The sequence below is a fragment of the Rattus norvegicus genome, chromosome 9 (genome assembly GCF_021556685.1).
Source record: "Rattus norvegicus strain SHRSP/BbbUtx chromosome 9, alternate assembly SHRSP_T2T, whole genome shotgun sequence".
Lineage (NCBI taxonomy): Eukaryota > Metazoa > Chordata > Mammalia > Rodentia > Muridae > Rattus > Rattus norvegicus.
The window spans coordinates 36,955,001-36,975,594 of record NC_141542.1 but is presented as its reverse complement, the minus strand read 5'-3'; the positions used below and the strand labels follow the sequence as shown (position 1 = coordinate 36,975,594).

Sequence of the window (20,594 nt, the reverse complement as noted above, 5' to 3'; positions counted from 1 at the left end):
CATAGCTGGGCACCCCCAACCCCCACCCCACTCCACCCACATTCCTAATCTTAATGGAACTGAGAGTTAAGAATGATTTTTTAATGTCTCGTTGGATTTTTAGACTGTTAATGTACCGAATCCTTCTCATTATTACTTTATTGATTGCTCATTGACCAGCCCCCTTCAAATCGTATTAACCACCCTCTGCCGGTTTAGATTAGGAGAGTTTAAAAAGCACCTTTCATTACTCCCCCCTCCCCAACTCCTGCCACAGAGTTGAGACTAGGCAGCTTAATGGGAGCTCTAATGGGGCAGCTAAGAAGAGAGGGGCCACGGTCCCTGCCGATTGCATTAATAGCTCAAAGGGGGCCAATACAGAAAATTAGCCGTAAACGAGCTCTGGAGATCTTCAAATGAAACAGCCATTTATCACGCTGGCTACCTTGACTCCACTCGTTTGCTCTCTCTACTGGGAACAACTCATTTCCTCTTAACTAAATTACTTCAGAAATGTCAGCTAAGCCCACATAGCAAACATAACAAGAGAGGGAGTCTGTAATGTATTGGGTGATATCAACAGGGAAGAGGAATGACATGGGTGAAGTTTTAGGAGTGGCTATGGCCCAACCTGACAGATACATGCATCTTTTATACCTAGGTAATTAGGTTTTATAAACATAGGAGAGGAGCTGTGTAAATGTGGGCTAGTTGCTGGCCTTTTCCTAATGAAGTATAATTTTCTAAAAACTGTCTCAATGCCCATTAGAAAACAAATTAAGCAACCGTGTCCCCTGCTAGTTGCTGGAATTTAGAATATTCAGTTCAGGAAACTTTCTCACCTCTCTACAGAATTAATCTCACAGAAGCATCCCTCATGGGAATAGGGATATGTAAAGGTGGGAGAAGAGAGGCGGGGCAGGGAAGGAGCTAATGAACCCATAACTTTATTTTAAGTGGTTCCTGGTGAGTTAGAAAAATAAATCAAACATTTGTTCTTTTTTTTTTTTGCCTGTGGCTCTTAAAAGATAAAAATATGATATTAGGACCTCTTCTTTATGTAATAAAGCAAACACTTCCAGTATCAAATAATGGAACTGACCTAACATCCATATTTTATGACTCACCCCAACTCAATTAACATGAGCAAGGGATTGCCTTAGTGTTTTAAGCCATGCCTGCTTTTAAAAAGCTTTGAAGGAAAACATTTGGCAGTTTGAGAAAACAGAGCGAGCAATTTTAGCCAACACTCTTCCTTATCTCTGGAAATTACCTTATGCATAAATATTCATGTGTCTCTGGCAAACACATTGAAAAATGGCAACCAAATGTTTCCCACATCTAAGAAAACCACGGACCTCGTTTTTCTAGGCAAACTAAGTTCCAGATATTTTTATTGGCCTGCCTATTAATAACATTTCTGATTGGTCATCTGCTGGGCACGTCCCTCTGCCAGCCAATTGATGTTGCTAGGATACCAAACCCTGAGCTAAGCTGTTCTAGCTAGCCACAAAGAGGGAGGGGGGAATTAAAACAACAGTGACAATAGGGGACCGGAAAACTCCTCCCTCACCCCACCCCAGTCAACCAGCAGTCACCCAGAGGAGAAGACTCTAGAGAAACCAGTGAAAGTAAGCAGTCAACACATTTGCTAGCTTAAGCACACACCGCGGGCGGGCCAGCCAAAGATGGGATATACCTAAAGAATACCAGGCAACATTTAAAAACCTATCTGGGGCGGGGAGGGGTGGGGGAAGCGTTCCAAAGTCAAAAGGCATCATTCACCTGCCGGTTCCCTCTTCTGCCTCTCCCAGCTATATATTCATGGCTTTTAAAAAGAGAAACTTTAGCATACTTTGGCGTCATTTCCCAACCGCCTCCTACTACCCCAAATCGAGTCTGGATGGATTACTTTCTAAAATATTCTTCTCCTTAGTTATTATTATTGGTTTTGTGACTGGTAAGCGGCTTGAGTGAATCACGCACGAATGGCTGAGACTGGGGATTGTTGGCTCCCAGCCTAAGGACTCTTTTCCTCAAGCTTCAATAAGAAAGGGCCGTAGTCAGTAAAGCTGTGTCTCCCAGTACCAGTCCATAGGATAATTAAAGATCGCGAATGTGTATACATTCGATCTCTTAAATCTGTGCCATGTGACTGACATTCAGGCCTTGAAGCAGCTACTCTAATCGCCAGACATTCTCTTAGTGACTGTCAGAGAAGAGGAGAAAAAAAATTAAGCAGCTGCAATACGCCCGAAATGAGTTATTGTAATTACATTTAATTAGTTTAATTAGTTAATTATTTTGCTTACAGCTGTACAAGAGACTGCAAACATTTGTTAATATCACATGCCCTTTAACAGTGTGGGGTGATTCCACAGTCATAGTAAATCATGAGCGCATATGCAGGAAGATTTAGATGCGTGCACAGTCCGTTGAGATGCACAGCCTCTCAGGATGAGCGTATTTAGCAAAGCATTTGGCACAATTAAAAAAAATAATAAAAAAGAAACAACTCATAACACACAGAGAACTGGTAACACAATTACCACCACCACCAAAAAAAAAAAAAAAAAATCAAACCAAAATACAAGGGGTGGGGGGTGGAGGGGGCAGCTTTCTCCATGACACAAACTTTAACTTAGCCAAATCCGGTTATGAACAAAGTAATAAGCACAGTTTTTAAGCCAGTGCTTCCAGGCCGTTTTCACCACACCATGATAGCATGGTCATGTGAGATGCATTTAGAACGGCTACTTTGCGTATTATGAGGAAAATGGAAATTGCCAGTGTAGCTCTGATTCTCAATTCTGGTTTCTGAGTTTCCCTTCTGCTGGTTTCTATTCCCTGCTCCCTTCCCCCAATGCTCTTTTACCTAATCTGAAACCATTGACTGATCACAACAAACGTTTTAGGTTTTTTTTTTTCTCATATAAAATAAAGACTTCCCCAATGTGAACCTTTATCATAAAGACATTGAAATCTTTGCTTACTTTTGGGAAGGGATAATCCATACCTTTTTTAATGACTGACTGGTCCAATAGGTTCATGCCGCTGTTATTGGCATCTTCAACTGACTGTGAATATAAAAACATCGCCATTCAAATTGACTGGATATTAAAGAGTTCCATACATCAATCATGTCGCAGGAGTTTCTATTATCTCCATTTATATTAATTCACAAAGGGCTGTTTTTATTATGATCCTTATTATATCCAACTTGACACAGAAATGAAATTCACCCAAATGGTAAATTCTCGAAATAGAGGGAAAAGAAAGCAGAACCTATAAGAAACATCTGGGGCGCAGGATTGGCTGTGTTATTCTCTGAAACATAGATATTACACAGACACATAAACTTTTATGCTATTTGTCCGAACGAATTGTGAAAAGTTGGCAAAGGATTTCTCACCAATATTAGTTAAAGCGATTTCGGTTTTCTTTTTCCCTTCTTCTATCCCAGTACATTCAATCCCAGAGCAGTTTTTTTTTTTTTTTTTTTACAAATACATAATAGTTTATATTCTGGGATTTTAATTAAAGCCTGAGCAATTTGGAATGGAATTCAAGCACCGATACAACAGCCTCCAGGACCTCACACCCACTGTAGTCCACACACGTTCCTGTGAGCTGTGAGCTTCCTGCTTCAGGATGATAGTCCCTGCAGGAGAGGAGCCTGGACAGTGTTCACACACCCCTCTGCCATCTAGTGCTGCTGCCTAGCAAGGAGCACACCTGTTAGGAAGGCAGGGACTACCGATACTGATACGGGTACAACACACACACACACACACACACACACACACACACAAAGGATCCTCCCAGACAGCACCTTGCTAATCACAAGGGCTATCCATCTTCAGTTTCATCCCAGAGAGGGGAAGTTTCAACTCGGATCTGGCAGCACTTCTGAGGGAAGAGTTGTTGGAGCTGGTCCCTCGCTGTCAGGACACATGGGAGCCAGGCCTTGTAGCTATGCATTGTACGGTGTCAAAAAAGCAGATTCCCTTCCACCCTCCCCACTCCCATGGAAATACCCGCTGTCCTTTTGAATCTCACAACTGCTTCCCTGGATCCTTTGGAACTTAGGTTTGGACCGATTTGTCACCCACTCTATAAAGAGGTATCAAAAGGGCTTTGAGAGGGAGGTGTCTCCCCAGCACTTCCTCCCCATTCAGGATGCTTCCTTAGACAGGGTGTGAGTCCATGGGGGGGGGGGTGGGAGGACTATCATAAACAAGCAATTGTGGCTTGAGAAATGAGATGTTCTAATCATCAGGGGGTAGGCTCTGCTTATATGTTTCTTCTCATTCTCACTATTCACTCTCCTGCTCCTAGAAGGCTGAGGGTGGGGTGTTTCCTCCCTTCGGAATGTTTTCTATGCTGTAGACTGCCATATAACGCATCTTAATAGTGAGGAGGTACCTTAAAAATATTTCAGGAAACTTGTTCTTAAGTTTCCAGGGGACCCTGTCCCACTCACAGGCATGCTTACCCTCACTTCACCCCTTTCTAAACTCGTGTGTGTGTGTGTGTGTGTGTGTGTGTGTGTGTGTGTGCAAGGGCTGTGGGTCCACCAGGGACAGACCTGTTTGCCTGTTTTGTGGGTGTGAAACCCATCACATACAGGGCTGGACCCATGAGCCCCCACACCTCAAAACCATGTTGGTACACAAATATACACGCCTCATCAGCAACGTCGGGTAGTTGTGGTAGTTAATGAGAAGGCTCTTGTCTGATTTTCTATCTAATTACGGCCGCCTGCTGGGTTTTTGTACAGGATATTCACGCAGCATGCCAGCGCTTAATCGTCACAGGGAGGATCGTAAAGATTTAATTAGGACTGCATGCGGAAGCGCAGAAAAACAACTCAGACTCATAATTACTAGACTTCTTTAGTTAAAAGTGATACCAGGGGTTGCTTTAAGACACAAGGGTGTGTTTGAGTGGTGTGTGTGTGTGTGTGTGTGTGTGTGTGTGTGTGTGTGTGTGTGTGTGTAGGGTTCACTTAATAGCTTTATATGTTGATACTCATGGGTGGCGGGTGGTAGAGATGGTGGGAGGTTAGAGAGCCAAGCTGTAAAGAGTAACCATGGCCAATTCGGCAAGGAAACAAATCCACAACTAGGTGTTCCCTCATTTTCTTGTTCTGTAACCATTTCCTCCTGAGTTTTTAACACTGCCCCCCCTCCCCAATGGGTGAAATGTAGCATACCCGGAACCCAGACAGCGATCTGCTAGTTTAATAGCCCCTGTGAGTAAATTGAAATAGAAATTGACAGGGTTTTATAGTTTCATTTAAAAAATATTAGAAGCATTTGGTTAATTAGCTCTTCTCCTTTTCTGTCACAGGGCGGCGGCCTTGTGAGTGTGCCTCTAGGTCACATGAAATTCCCCCCAATTCGGGACCCACAGGGCCTATGCAGCACCCTCTGGCTTCCAGTGTCCTGAATGCACATTACCAGACCCTTGAGATAGAGCAAGTGACTCTGAGGTCCAGGCCAACCCAATCTGTTATTGCTTCTAGAGACTAGAAGGGTGCAGACACCACTCTTGGGGTTCTTGTTGCTTGGTGTGTAGAGACCTGACAGCTTTCATAACTGCATCTAGATTCAGAACTTGGCAGTGGACTCTTATCGGGGAGTTGAGCAGTTAGACTTCTGGATTCTAGGGATTCAACTTTTCCTTCCTTCCCTATGGCATATGGGCCTTTCCCTAGTCTTATCACAGAGACCACGCTGAGACAAGCCTCACAACACCCTTGTTTCACTACTGAGGATGCCTTGGGCTGCATTCCTAGTATTCCTCCCACCTTGGGCTGTTGGAGAAGGTCCCACAGGACTCCCTACAGAGCCAGGCTTTCAGCTGAGGAAGAAGATAGAAAGAAGTAGGGAGCTCTCTCTAACCCCACAGTCTCTCAGCTCAGACATGATGCCAGGTTTCTTTAAATACTCCATCCAGTTGCATTATTAAATTCTTCCAACAACACTTTCTTTTGTCCCTTTCCTTTGCATTTCGCTAAACATTCAAAAACCCCTTAGAGTTTTGACTTAAAGAAAACATTTCAAAACCAAAGAGATTTGCTCCTAATTTTTGAGAGACTTTCCAGGGTTCAATTGCCTGAGTCCCTTGGCCTTCAGGGTGGAGGTAGAGATAGTGGGTGATGTTAACATCCCCAGTAGTGATGAGGATGTGTAACAGTAGTGGGTGATGTTAGCATCCCCAGGGTAATGGGGATGTATTGTTGATACCTTCATTATTCAGTACTTTGAACCATACTCAGAAAGGTTAATTTAAAAACTTTCCCCCCAGACGCATATTACTTCAACGCATTAAAAAACAGCTCAATATTTCTTTTCTTATATGGTGTTCTGAAATGAACAATACCTCCAGACAGACACAGCTCAGTAAAATCAACAAAAGCATCACTCTTGGTACTGTGGGCGAGTCCAGCGACAGATTAGATGATTTCCTCCTTTTTAATAACAAGGTTCCCCTAAAACAATGACACATCACAGGCCACAGGGAGATGGTGTTTTACACTGTCACCACATTTTGACTGTTCTTCAAAATACACACACACACACACACACACACACACACACACACACACACACAGGAAAGAGGAAGAGCTTGACTACCTTCTCTTTTCCATTTCATTTTCCTTTGCTTCAGAAGTAAGTCTACAGTAATGCCTAACAAACTCAACCATGGCGATGAGATCCAAGTGTCAATTAAATGCTTTACAACAATATTTCTCTTTTCTGGAGACTCGTTAAATTTGGGAGGGTGGGTGAAGCAGAGCTGTTCAGAATCACCCTGACAGTGTTTAGGAATCATTTCTTTGATGTTTCTTTGTTTAGTTTAACTAAGTATTCTCATCCAAGGCAGCCTCCGTTGTGTAGGTTGCAGATGGGATACTGGGTGGGTAGGGATTGTGTTTTGAACCTTTTGTTTTAAAAAATAAACACGTGATGCCTCTTGAGGGGGGATGGTAACCTTGGGGAGGGGCGAAAACTGTCAGAGGAGAGGGCTGAAGGGGAATGTGAGGAACATTGCTTTCTAATCAATTAATTGGCCCTCAAAGAGACGAAATTTCCAAAATGCTATCATCCTCATGGACTCCAGAACCCAATCGCAGCTTTCTCTGTCCGCCTCCAGATCGAAGATCTCCTTATCAGATGAATTCTACTTGGGAAAAGGGCTTTTCCACTTTTGGAAATTCAGAGCAAAGGGGCCATAAACAAATACTCTCTTGCACAGTCCACTATCATTCCTAGCCTTCCACACCAGAGAAAACACCTGGAGCCTTCAGTGGCCCTTGTGTCTTCTTACTTAGAGCTCTGGTCTACAGACAGTCAGCACTTTGCCCACCAAAAGCCAGCGGGACAAGTTCACTATGGGGGTACTCCTGGAGACAACTTCGCTACACAAAGCAACAGAGAATGCACACAAGTCCAGTAGCTGAGTCACGGTGAAAACATTAGCCTTGATGGCAGTGACTGTAAACTATCACAAATGTATTTCCTCCTTCAAGATTTAATTTCCAGCCGTCCTGTCATTCACAAACGGATCTCTAGAAACTGCCTCCTTGTAGCCACACACTCAAACACACACTTTTGTCCTGTCCGGTTGGTCCGGTTCTAAAGAAGTCAACTCCCCCCACCAGAGAAGACCAGGCCGCCCCTCCCCCTTTCCTCCCCTCGCCCCCGGCATTCTTCTTTTATTATCGGTTATGTTTATTTTTGTTTGTTTGGAATTACCTGCACGTCTTCCATGCCGGGATGCCCAAGGCCGTGCAATGAGAGGCTGTCGCCCATGCCGGCGTCCAGGCCGTGGTGTGCGGAATGCAGCAGCACGTCCGGCCGGCGGACAGAGTGGTAGTCCCTTCTGGGGTCAAGGCCGGAGAGCTGGGGCAAGGCTGCCCGGGGCTGGGGCAGGAGAGAGCCGGCTTCTGAACCCACTTCTTGGCGTTGTCGTTGCCCCCACGGGTGCTGCTGGGGCTGATGCAGAGGGTTCAGGGAGTAGGGATCGTTGACGTGGGAGTACGGGTCTTGACTTTGGTGGTAGGGTAGCGGCTGGTAGGGGGGCGGGAAGTAGGGTGGCTGGAAGTCCGATGATGGCGTGTGGGACAGCGGCGGGGCGCTCGAGTAAGGTCCTTGAGACACAGAGCCCAGCTGAGAGAGTCTCGAGCTATGGCTTGGGACGCCATCGTGCCGGTCCTGGGAGTAGAGAGGAGCGAAAGAGAAGAGAAGAGGGGAGAAGGAAGGAGAGAAGAAGAGAGGAGAGGAGAAGAGAGGAGAGGAGAAGAGAGGAGAGGAGAGGAGAGGAGAGGAGAGGGGAGGAGAGGAGAGAGAGGAAGAAGGAAGAAGGAGGAGAAAGAGAAGAGGAGGAGGAAGAAGAGAGAAAGAGGAAGAAGAGAAGAGGGGAGAGGAGAGAAGTTCGGTTTTTGTATAACTTTTCCGGGATAAGGGAAGCAGCAAGAAGCGACACCTTACTTAGACCCCCAAGCTGACTCAGGGCCACATGGTAAAATGTCAATAGTTCCACACGGGAAGCTTCAGTAGACTTAACAACATCAGAAATAGGAAGCTCACCCACTACCCAGCCTAGAGCCATCTTTTGACAGTGCAAAGCAGGCAAAAGGGAAAAGAGAAGAAAGTGTGTTAGGACAGAGATAGCTCAAAGCCTTAATTTTAAAAATGCAGGACTTAAGGGTAGTGTTTGCTTTTCTAAGTGTTTCTTGCCCCTACCTCTTTTAGAGCTCCAAAGTACACCAAATGAAACTTGCTAATAGCTGTGATGCTGTGCTGGTTGAAAAACCAACTTCTGCCATCCCTGGCAGGTAGCTGGCTGGCCCCGGGGCTCGCACAAGCAGGAGATTCCCAGTGCAGGGAGGAATCTGCATGATCTGAGCTTCCAGCTACCCCTCCCTCCCCAAGAGGAATTAAATAACTTAGTGTTTGATTGAAACGGATCTCCTCTGAAATCACACCCTAAGCCCACGTTAAATTGAGTTGTGGTTTGCAGGAGTTATTTCTAAGCTTGCTTTCCTTCTCTCATACTATTCTACTTAGGGTGTTAAAAATAAAGAGTAGAAGTTGGGAGGGGAAGCGATAACTCCCACACGGTACTTTCACCCCTCTCCGGTCTAAGCCAAGTGAGAGGAGAGGGGAAATGGGGAAGAGCAGGACACTTTTAAGTCTCTCCCCCATCCTTCGTGAAAATGACACACAGCAAAGTCCCCTGGTTCTTTCTGTAGAAACAGCCACCTACATTTCCAAACTTCACTGACAAAAAGTTTTCCCGGTTCAGCCTCACCCCCTCCCAGCTGACTCCTGGGAGCTCAGACAGGGAACGCACAAAGCAGAGAGAGGCAGCTGCAGCCTGGACCAATTATGGTGCTAAATTACCAAGCCAAAGGCACTCAAAGGAAGACAAGGAGATGGAGGGACACACACACACAAACACACACACACACACACACACACACACACACAGAGAGAGAGAGAGAGAGAGAGAGAGGGAGAGAGAGAGAGAGAGAGAGAGAGAGAGAGAGAGAGAGATGCAGACACAGAGACGGTGAGAGGAGGAGGAGGAGGCATGCACTTCTGGTACAACGGGAATCCGAACTCACCATGGATGAATAGGTGTGGACTAACATCTGGAAAAAAAAGCCTGGTTACTGCTCAAAATAACAATGAATATTCAAAAAAAATCAAGGAGTCCAGCTGAGAAGCAAGCTGGACACAGGAGCTGAGCTTGAGGTGTTTTCAGGACAAGCCATCAAAAAAAAAAAAAAAAATCCCCCCTCCAAGAAGATTGGAGGTGCCTGTCACAAACAGGCAGACCTGCTCATCCGTTTCTCACTGTCTTTTTGGCCACTTTTTCTTCTGCGGGTTCTTTGGGGCTCCAGAAACAGTCCTCTTCCACCCGAAGCTGGGCTCAGACTGCTCAGGCGCCCCTTCCTCCCTCCGCTTGCCTACACCGCCTCATAATAATTGATATTCATGACTATTAATATTACACGAGTACTTTAAAGGGAGAATGGAGGACAAATGGAGCGTGAAGCAGCAGCAGAGCTCAGAGCTCCTCCACTATTGTAAATGACGTTCATTCAGTGGAGAATTACTAGATGTAATCAGACGAGGGGGCTGGCGGAGGCAGACTGGGGGAAAAGTTGAGCAGGAGAGAGGCAGAGCTTCAATTAACTGAGCGGGGACTCTCTCTCTTGCTCTTGTAAGGCAGCCTCTCGCTCTTTGGATTCGCCAGTGTGGAGGAGCAAGTGCTGGGGGCTCCCAGAGAATGTAGGTGTTCTCGTATCTAGAGGAAGACTTTCCCAACAGGAAGGAGGTGGTTGCCCTGGGTGCTTGTGTGAAGATTGTGAAAAGCAAACTAGAAAGGCACTGCCTGGTCATCTGGAGGGGGAGAGGAAAGTGAAATGGGTGGGCCTGTTTGTTTACGTGTGTTTACTGCGAGCTACACCTACTTTTTCCCCTGAATGCAGAAGAATCAAGTTGTTTTTTGTTTTCTGTTTTTGTTTTTTTGTTTTCGAAGGACGTAGGAGAGATGGGGACTTTTTGAACACGGTGCAGCCTTTTTCCTCTTTAGTGCTTACAGCCTGCAGTTCTTAAAACCTAGATTTAAAAATATATGCGATCGGTCTTCAAGCACACTAACCGATTCCTTTCCAGGCAAAGCCAGGGGCAACAGAAAATCTTTTGGGATGTATCAGGAACCCGTTCAACTGGCCTGACCGCCGTTTCTGTTAAACTTCAACCGTACTCCAGACTGAAATAGGCTCCTTCCACCACGCTCTGTGCGGGTTCTCCGGGCTTTCCAGCTGAAAATTTCGGCAGCCAGGAGCAAGCCACTCTCTCTCTCCTCCCTCCCCGAAGCCTGCTCTCCTCTCCTCCCTCTCCTACCCCCGCTTCTGGCCCTTCTCTCACACCCTCCCTCCTTTTCTTTCCCTCTCCCCTCTCCTTTCTTCTCTCCTTCCTTCCCACTTTCACTCTTCCCCACTCCCTCCCCCACTCGCCCTTCCTCATTTCCCATTTATCCGGTTATTTTTTCATAAGCAAAGAACTGCATCACCCTGACTAGTATAATCCCTCTATGTATACCCAGAGCTATTTTCACCGCGGGCCCCCAGCTCCGCCGGTGCTACGTTTACCCTGGGCAACGTAATCTTTAGGATAGTTTAACGCCCTGTACTTGAACAGAATCCCGCCTGTTAGGAATAAAAGGACACCGAACTAAAATGAACCCCACCAGGCGGGGAAGTGCGGTTCCTCAGTACACTACCACAAAGAGGAAGGCGGAACCCTGTGTCACCCCGGGAAAGAAGAAAAATCTCTCTCTCTCTCTCTCTCTCTCTCTCTCTCTCTCTCTCTCTCTCTCTCTCTCTCTCTCTCTCTCTCTCTCTCTCGTCCTTGACTTCCCTCTCTTCTACCTCTTCCCACCCACTTTCTCACCCATTTACCTCTAGATGAGGTCGTAGGAATGGCAGAACTGCGGGACACTGGGCACTGGCACTAGCAGCTCTATCCAGGAAACCTCCGGACTCCCCTTAGCTGAGCAAGGCGAAACCCCTGCGGAACTGCCGCTAGTGGTCCCAACACCAACAAGGCTCAGGGTTCAGATTTCTTTCCGGACCCGTTACGGAATCTGGGCTCTCCACCTCTGCCGGGTGGCCCAGCCTGGTGCTGCTGGTGCGGGAAGTCCGGGTCTCATCTCTGCCTTCCGCCTTCTAACTTTTCCCGGTCGCCTCTCGCCTCTGCCTGCCTCTTCGCTAACTCCCTTTCGCTTTCTTTTTTTCTGATCCTCTGATTTCTCGAAGCTTCGGAGTCTTTCTTCCCTCTCTCGACGTCCCCTTGAGACTTACTTTCCTTTCCTCTTGAGCTCAGCTCCCCAGCTCCCGAGCTATGGCGCGGGATCGCGCATCTGTCTATCCCCAGCCGGGCCGCTTCGCCTCGCCCGCGAGCTGCAAGGGCAGCGGGACACCCTCGTTCGACGCGGACTCCGGAAGCGACCGGTGGAGTCCGAGAAGGCGGAGGGCTAAGCACGGGAGGGATGAGCTTGCCTGGGGACCCGTAGCCGGGAGCACGACGTGCGGGCAGACTTCGTTAAAAATGCCCACACGCTGGCAGCTGCCGTCTCGGCTTGGGACCACTGACCCGCAAAGAAACAAAACACAAGAAAACAAAAATAACAACCCACGCTCTCTCTCCATACTGTACTGTATTTGTTCATACATCAGTCTTTTCCCCTCGTTTCTCCCTAGATATCTACCCTCTACCTGCCCACGTTGGTTACCGATTTCAGAAAATGTATTAAAAGTTAAAAAAAAAAAAAAAAAAAAAGCAAAGGCTAAAGTCCAAGTCGGCGTGAGGCTTAAAAACCCGATTCTCTCCCGTACTCAAAGTGAGGGGAGATTGTTTTCCCCTGACTGTCTGCTTAAATTCTGTGGCTCCGTGCTATCCACCAGAGCCTACAAGGGGGAGGAGAGAGCCGGAGAGAAAGAAAGGAAAAGAAAAAGAAAAAGAAAAAGAAAAATAGCTCCTAAATTAAACTTGTCACATTCTAATCTTAAAAGTTCCCTTTCTGGAGAGCGAAGTCTCCTAGAGCTAGTCTTAGAAAACTTAAAGAAACCTCAGAAACCCGACCGGAAATCCACGAGTAAATAGCTTAAAATATATCAGTTGGGGTGTCAAAGAAGCTCCAGTTTTCTATCTACAAAGCTCTAAAATGCTCACCTCATAGATGTCTTCGTACTTGACATTCTCCACGAGTTTCCAGAGCATGATGGCAGCCTGGTCTCTAGGAGGTGAGTGCATTCATGTGAGCAGCAGATGTCTGGTTTCTCAGGACTCCGCTGTCTGTAATGATCCATCTATAATTGGAAATGGGGGATACACACCAAATCCGACGCTCCTCTCCCATCGCAACTTATATCTGTTGTCTCAAACAATAGGCTGGAGAAGTAAGCCTCAGCAGACAGAAAAACATTATTGCACACAGGACTTAGATACAACGCGCACACACACACACACACACACACACACACACACACACACACACACACACGAGACACACACGCGCGCGCGCGCACACACACACATGCACACAGATATATTATAAAAAATCATAAACACGAATTTATGCTCAGATCCCCACACTAGTTACATAAACACCTCTGGGTCACAGAATCCACAGACTAACTGTGCATTTAAAGGGAATATAGTTGTTCAGAACCAGTAACACAAATAGATACGTTAAAAAAAAATCTCTTTTGAAAATGGCGAATCATTCCAGCCACTAACTAAAGTGTTTTAACAATTGACAATGAAAAACTAGGGACATCAGCCCCCAAATTTTCTTCATAGTTTTTTTTTTAAAGGGGAACCATTACTGAGATTTTAAAAGAGTTTTCCTATTGTATGTCTAGGAGAGCATTTAAAAAAAAACCCCACACCATTAGATTTTTTGACTTTATGAGTTATGTATCCCTATTGATGCAACTTTAAAAAAGTATCATTGTGGAGCAACAGCAAACAAATTTGCCACATTGATGTCTGATATTTTGCTCATTTCAACTAACACATTTGAAACTTGAATATCTTGTGGACCCTGCAATCTATACTGCTTGTTGCTTTAGGGTTGATTATGTATTTTTAGTGGCTCCTTGGTGTCTTTCTGTTTGCCTAGAGTCTCCATTTTATTAAGTTTTTTTTTCCTTCACATGTTGGAAAAAACAAAGCACACAATGTTAATTTTGAGACCTTTAACAGGGTTATAGGATATTTCATATTTGGGTTTGTTGTCTGTAATTTGTGATTTTAATCTGGTAGATTTGAGACATGGACACCCAAATCTTTGGGAAGGTTTAAGCTTTATACTGTTTAAGGAGACAGTGGGAAATGTTTTAGGATTGCAAGAGTAAATATTGTTGGGCCATTTTGCTTTGCGATAGATTTTCTTTTGAATATGTGATTTTTATAGTTTAGGTTTTTTAAAAAATATTTTTGAAAGCATAAATAACAACAAGTACAAAGTTAACCGTTAATCTATCCTCAAATGGACACCCTATAAGACACAGGACTTCTTTTTATTTATTTCACGAGGAATTCTATATTCACTAGCTTCCTCTCCTCCCCATCTTCCCACCCTCTTTCTGGTTTCCGAAGGTTCCCTGGAGCCAGTAGGAAGGCACTGAAGAAGATCTTGGCCCCTGGGGCAGAAAATAAATGACAGGAGGGAATGAGGAGGGTTGGGGTAATTTGGGGTGGAAGTTATTAAACCTGATGAGGGTGAATCTGTAAAGGGCGATTGTCTTTAAACCCAGGACTCCTGTGCACTCTAGAGCTCCGGCAGCGACAGAGGCTCCGCGGGCAGGGGAAGACTCCAGAAAGACTAGAAAGGCAGCACTTCCTAAGAGCCAAGCTGAGGAGTCCTACCGCAACAACGAACAATCCCGTAGCTCTATTTTTGTTGTTGTTATCATCATTATTAATTTACCGAAAGTCAAAGGAAGGATGCAGGGTACTTCAGGCAGAACGTGAGAAACACATCTTTTTCTCTATTCCCTGTTTAATTCTTTTCACCCTTTTCCATTCCTCCTTCTTCCAGCCCTTCCCCCTCACTCTCTCTCTCTTCTTTCCTTCTTTCTCCCCCCATTCTATCCTTCCCTCTATTAAAAAAAATAAAAACTTAAACCACACAGAACCAGGCTGATCTTCCAATGTCAGCAGATGTGTTTCCCTTTCACCACCAGAGTTGGTTGGGAGACAGGAAATCGTTCTTTTTAATGTCATTGTGTAGAAGGACTTAAGGTGGATTCCACACCCTTTCACTGAATCAGCCTCTGCTTTATGATTTGAAAGATAGGTGTTATAAATTTGGAAATTAAAATTCTCCAGACACAAACTTACTAGCAAGATAGTTCTCATCCCTCTTTTTAAACTTTAACTGCTAGGTTTTAATTTTCTAAAGATAACCTTAACCCAAGCCAAAATGCATTTGGAAAAAAACTTCCTTTTTTCTCTAAATGCGTTTACTTATGTTTTAAATCACTTTTGGGTCTAACACTGATTAATCTGAGATAAACTCTAACATTTAATAAAACCAATCGAACTGAAAGTATAATTTTACATATAAAACTATTTAAATAGGTAATATAGAGTGCTAGTGTGACTGTTTTGAAGCCTCATTTATGCAGAATTTCAAATTTTCTCTTGTGTTTTTTAAAAATCTTAATATTATATGTATTTAAAAGTAGGAACGTACTTGGTATTTGTTAAAAATATCTAAGTGCTTTACAAAACATTAAAAATAAGTCCGGTTTTATTAAGAACAAAATAAATCTAAAATATGTACACACGTACATATATGCATGAATAATTATCCGAAGAAATGCATAACGATAATAGAAATTCTTGTTAATTCTGTGATGTGGCATTTTGCGAAAAATTCCAGCTATTTCCCCACAAATCTTTCCGAGGGACCTTTCACTCCTTCATTGAACGGGCAACAGCGCCCTCTGTAGGAATTTTGAAGACTCAAACGAAGACGAGCCGCTTTTTTTTTTTTTTTTTTTTTGGCATCCCTCTCCTTCCGTGGTTCTTGAAAACGTGTTACGACTTAGAGCATTTTGACCATTTAACTCTGACCACACCTATTAACTTTAGAAATACTCTAAAAAGTCTTAGTACTTCAAAAATGTACAAATGAACTCTAAGATTCCTAAATGCAGAACTTTCTCTTGCCCACATTCTATTTAATTTCGCGTTATTTCCTATTCAAATCTCTCTCTCTCTCAAAAAAAAAAAACAGATTCTCTCATAAATTCAGGCAAACACAGATACGAAGGTGAGGCATGGTTTTGAATTTCTAAGGGAAACTGTAAAACGGGCGTTCTCATCAATATATTTTTCTGGGCACACACGCTCATTTGGGTAGGAGCGCTCTGGAGATAACCTGAATCGGTAGGCGCACACGTTTCCCCTTTCGCGTATTTACAGCAGTTTATTACTGCAAAGAGGCGAGTTATTAACCCCACCCCTTTTCAGCCACTCATAAAGGTGATGTCCCATAAACGTCAAGAACCAGGGCTGCAAAGGAAACTCACCTAGCATGGAGACCTCTGCTGGCAGTTTTTGGAATAGGTTTGTGACTTTAAAAAATGCCTGTTAAATCTCCATCAACTTTTAGTCTGCTTGTTCCTTTCTTCCTTCTAAAAATCTAATTACTACTTATGTAATCTCTTTCACTACAGCCATTTCTCACATTGGCTTTCTTGTAGGATGTCTCCTGGACCCTTTAATCCCACACCCATTACATTATCTTGTCCTTGGGTCTCTCTTTTTTTTATCTTCTCTAAATACAAAAACAATAAAAGAAAATATAACACTTTAAAACTAGTATAATTATGCTTAGATTAATCCCTCACATCTCTCATTTTAGAATGAAAAATATTTAACCTCCCTAAGTCCCATGTATTAAGTTACAACTTGGGAATTGTTGCAGTTTACTTAATGCTTATTGATGAACAATTTACCTGTAAATAACTTTGCACATGATTTAAAATTTTTGTCGAAGTCTCAACATACTTATCTGAGTCTCAGGAAAGAACTGGTTCCTGCCAGCTCAGTGAAGTGGACATGGGTGTCTTTAAATTTGGGTCTCAGGACAGCACTGGTTCCCACCAGCTTGGTGCTGTGGACATGGGTGTTTTTAACTTTGGCTTTCCCATCATGTACTTTACACACTTGCCACAGTCTGGTGGTGCTTAATTCCTTTGGGAATCAGAAAAGGAACAATTGTGAATTATTTATCTTTTCCAGGATTATTTTTATCCAGGATTTACAAATAGACAAAGGAGAAAAATAAAAAATAAAAAAATAAGAGAAGAAACAAGGAAGAAAACAGACAGGAAGAGAGCAAACAAGTGAGAGAGAGGGAGGGAGAAAGAAAGAGAGAAAGAGAAAGAGAGAGAGAGAGAGAGAGAGAGAGAGAGAGAGAGAGAGACCAGGTGTGGTGGCAGACACCTTTAATTCCAGCACTGACAGAGGCAGCAGACTTTAGAAGTTTGAATACAGTCTGGTCTATATGTGAGTTAAAGGACAATTGGGGTGAGAAAGAAAGTTGGGGTGAGAGAGAAAGAAAAACTCTCTCTCGGCGTGATGGAGAAAGAGAGACCATATCTGGAGGACAGAGAGAAACCTTTGCATGGGTCAGCATTACCCAATCCAATGGACCATTTACTCATCACAAGGAACCTTAAATAAGACAGGATGACACCTTGTGTTACTATGATAGCATGACTCCTTACTACTCTACCATAATTACGTCATGAAATCTTTAATGATCATATCTTTTGGATGGTCTTTATCACATATTTTTAAAAAATGATTTTGAACAATTACTTCCGAGTGAGAGAAAATTCCACCCAAGCCCTTGCTTCTCAGATCTACATCACTGTGATTTCACAGAGAGCAGATCACATGTGCTTTCTGTGATTTGGGTGTGAGGAAGCAAAATGGGAGGAAGGTGTATGTCTGAGATTGTTTCTAAATATTACATTTTGTTCAAAATGAGATCTAGGCCAACCAGAGTTACATGATGAGACCCTTTCTCAATAGAACAAAATATAAAATGAAAATCTGGTGGAGTTATTTCTAGATTGGTATTATACAGATAGAGACAAACCTTGTAAAGAAAGTATTTCTTACTTGACCCATAATGCTTTGTCGATACTTCCTCTGTGAACTCTTTTAAAAAAAGAAATGTTCTAGTTCTATAGTCCATGCTTGCTGAGAAGTTGAGATCCTACCTCCGCCTTCTGAGATCCAGCAGGTCTAGCAAACTTGTAAAATTTTAAATAAACATTGGCTAAGTTTAAAAATAAGTGTAACTGACTTTCTTTGGACCTTCCAGGAACAATGGCAACTTCGTTAAACCTTTTAGATGTTTGGAAATCCTTTGAATTTTCTGGCTTACTGTGGGGGGGCTGCAAACTAGTCAATGGGATAGTTTTCAAGTATCTGCCTCTAGAGGTACAGAGGAATATAAATGGGAGGTTGGAAGAAGTGGTGCAAGCAGGTGTCGAGCTGACGTGCACGGTGCCTGTGCCATTTCATGTAAAATGTGAGCTGGAGTCCCTCTGCTATTACTGATACAGAGGGACAGGCACTTCTCCCATCACAGATATTTTTTCCAAACTATTGCTTTAAAAAGGAAAGGTCTTGAAGGGTAAGGACACCAAACAATTTTGTTTCAAAATGCAACCAATAGACCAACGCATATCCATGAGGGGAAGGCATTTGCAAATACGGACTGGGAGAGACGCAGAGCTGCATATAACCTTTAAAGCATGAATAAACACACACGATGAATAACATCAAGGCTGAAGTATCCCATAAGTCCTAGAGACATTTCGGAGAAATTAATGTCACATGGGAAGCATTTCTAAAACTCACATTTGTGGATTTTGATAAAAAAGAAAAACAGAGAAGGGTGGTTAGTTTGTGACTTTTATTTTGTAATTGAAAATAGTTTTATGCAACATATTCTGATCAAGGTATTCCCTTCCTACCTCTGCCCACCTTCACACCCTTTCAATGCTACACCTTCTTTCTCTCTTTTTTAGAAAACAGGCAAGTAAACAAACAAACAATCAAATACACGGAGAGAGAGACACACACAAACAAAACCTATAAAAACACAACCTTGACATAGATGAAAAGGACTACTAAGGATTAAAAAATATCCCAGACAAATGAATATGAGAAAAAAAACTTTCAACAATATCTTTGAATTTATTTTGTCTTGGTCACCTACTGCTGGGGTTGTATACTCGTTGAGATGACATTGGAGAAAACTAACTTTTTCTTTGGAGTTGTCAACTGGAGACAGGTTCTCAGTAAGGGTTTGGGGCTTGTATTCACCTCTCATCTCAGCACTGGGATCCCAGCTGTCTTGGATTGGTCCAGGCCCCTATGCAAGTGCCCCAGTCTTTGTGGGTGTAGATGGTATCAGTCCTGTTTTGTCTGAAAGACACATTTTCCTTGGTGCCTTACACCTTTCTGGGCCTTTCAATCCTTCTGCTTCATCTTCTACATAGTTCCCTGAACCCCAAGGGGAGGGGTTTGATAAAGACATCTCATGAGTCAAATCAGGGCTTGACACTGCTCTAAAGATCAAGCATCTTAACCTGGATAGGCCACGGACCTAGGAGAAGGCTAAATACTATGAATGTTTTGCTAAAGGAATGTAGCTATAAAATGTCTCCTAACAGCGTTATGCTATATCCATGAATCAACATCTTGCTCAGCCACCATCAAAGAAGCTTCCTCCTGGTGTAGATAGGGACAAACACAGAGACCCACAACTGGCCACTGTGCAGAGAGTAAGAGACTTTGGGACACCCAGTCTTAAATGGGGTGATCAGAAAAACTTTCTTTTCTTTTTCTTTCTTTTCTTTTCTTCCTTTTGGCTTCTTTCTTGGTTATAAGCTGTGTCCCCTTGGGGGAAGTCCTTTGGGCTTCCTGGGTATCAATTTTCTTGTCTGTAAGATGAAGATTTATTGGGGAGTTTCCAAGCTTCTTCCTTAGAAAACAGACTTTCATGGGTGTTTTATAAACAACACTTAGAAAAGCTTCAAATAAATCAATAGATCAATAAAACAATTATAAATGTAAGTGTTTCTTTTTAGGCCTATGGTGGTAAAAATCTCAGGTTTTTGAGACTCTGGCATGGAGGAGGTTAAAAGATCCGGTCTCAAGGTCAATTAAACAAGGGACAGCTTGTGGTGGCTAAGAGGTGGAGTAACTCATTTGTTGTTGGTGGGACAACAAACTGGTATTGCTACTGTGGAAATCACTGTGACAATTGAGAATTACAATCTCAGGAAGACGGTAATCAACCTATATCAAGATCCAGCTCTACCACTCTTAGATATTCTCAAAAGATGCCTAATCCTAGCACAGAGACACGTATTCAACCATGTTCATTGATTCTCTACTCACAATAATAGGCAGAAACTGGGACAAACCCCTTAATGTCCCCAAAAGAAGAATGGATAAACTTAGAACAAAAGATGTGGTACATTTACATGATGGAGTACTATGCAACTGTTAAAAAATAACGTCATTGAAGGAATCAGAGAAAGAACTGGAAGAGCTTGAAGGGGCTTGAGACCCCATATGAACAACAATGCCAAGCAACCAGAGCTTCCAGGGACTAAGCCACTACCTAAAGACTATACATGGACTGACCCTGGACTCTGACCTCATAGGTAGCAATGAATAGCCTAGTAAGAGCGCCAGTGGAAGGGGAAGCCCTGGGTCCTGCTAAGACTGAACCCCCAGTGAACTAGACTGTTGGGGGGAGGGCGGCAATGGGGGGAGGATGGGGAGGGGAACACCCATAAGGAAGGGGGGAGGGGTCAGGGGGATGTTGGCCTGGAAACCGGGAAAGGGAATAACTCTCGAAATGTAAATAAGAAATACTCAAGTTAATAAAAAAAATAACGTCATTACATTTGCAAGTAGAAAGATCATTCTCAGTGACGCAACCCGGACTCAGAAAGACAAGTAGGGTATCTATTCACTTTTATG

General features: G+C 43.6%; 1 protein-coding gene across 6 annotated transcripts in view; it reads right to left on the bottom strand.

Moving 5' to 3' along the window:
• Positions 1-12,935, bottom strand: part of Tfap2b (transcription factor AP-2 beta) — a 29,703-nt gene extending 16,768 nt beyond the window's left edge. For 2 of the 6 annotated variants that reach the window (NM_001413770.1, NM_001106896.3), the window contains 3 exon segments: positions 2,996-3,056; positions 7,743-8,201; positions 12,735-12,836. In NM_001413770.1, coding sequence (NP_001400699.1) covers positions 2,996-3,056; positions 7,743-8,201; positions 12,735-12,815 — 601 coding nt within the window. In that variant the 5' untranslated portion in view covers positions 12,816-12,836. 6 annotated transcript variants of the gene reach the window in all.
• Positions 12,936-20,594: the final 7,659 nt, after the last annotated feature.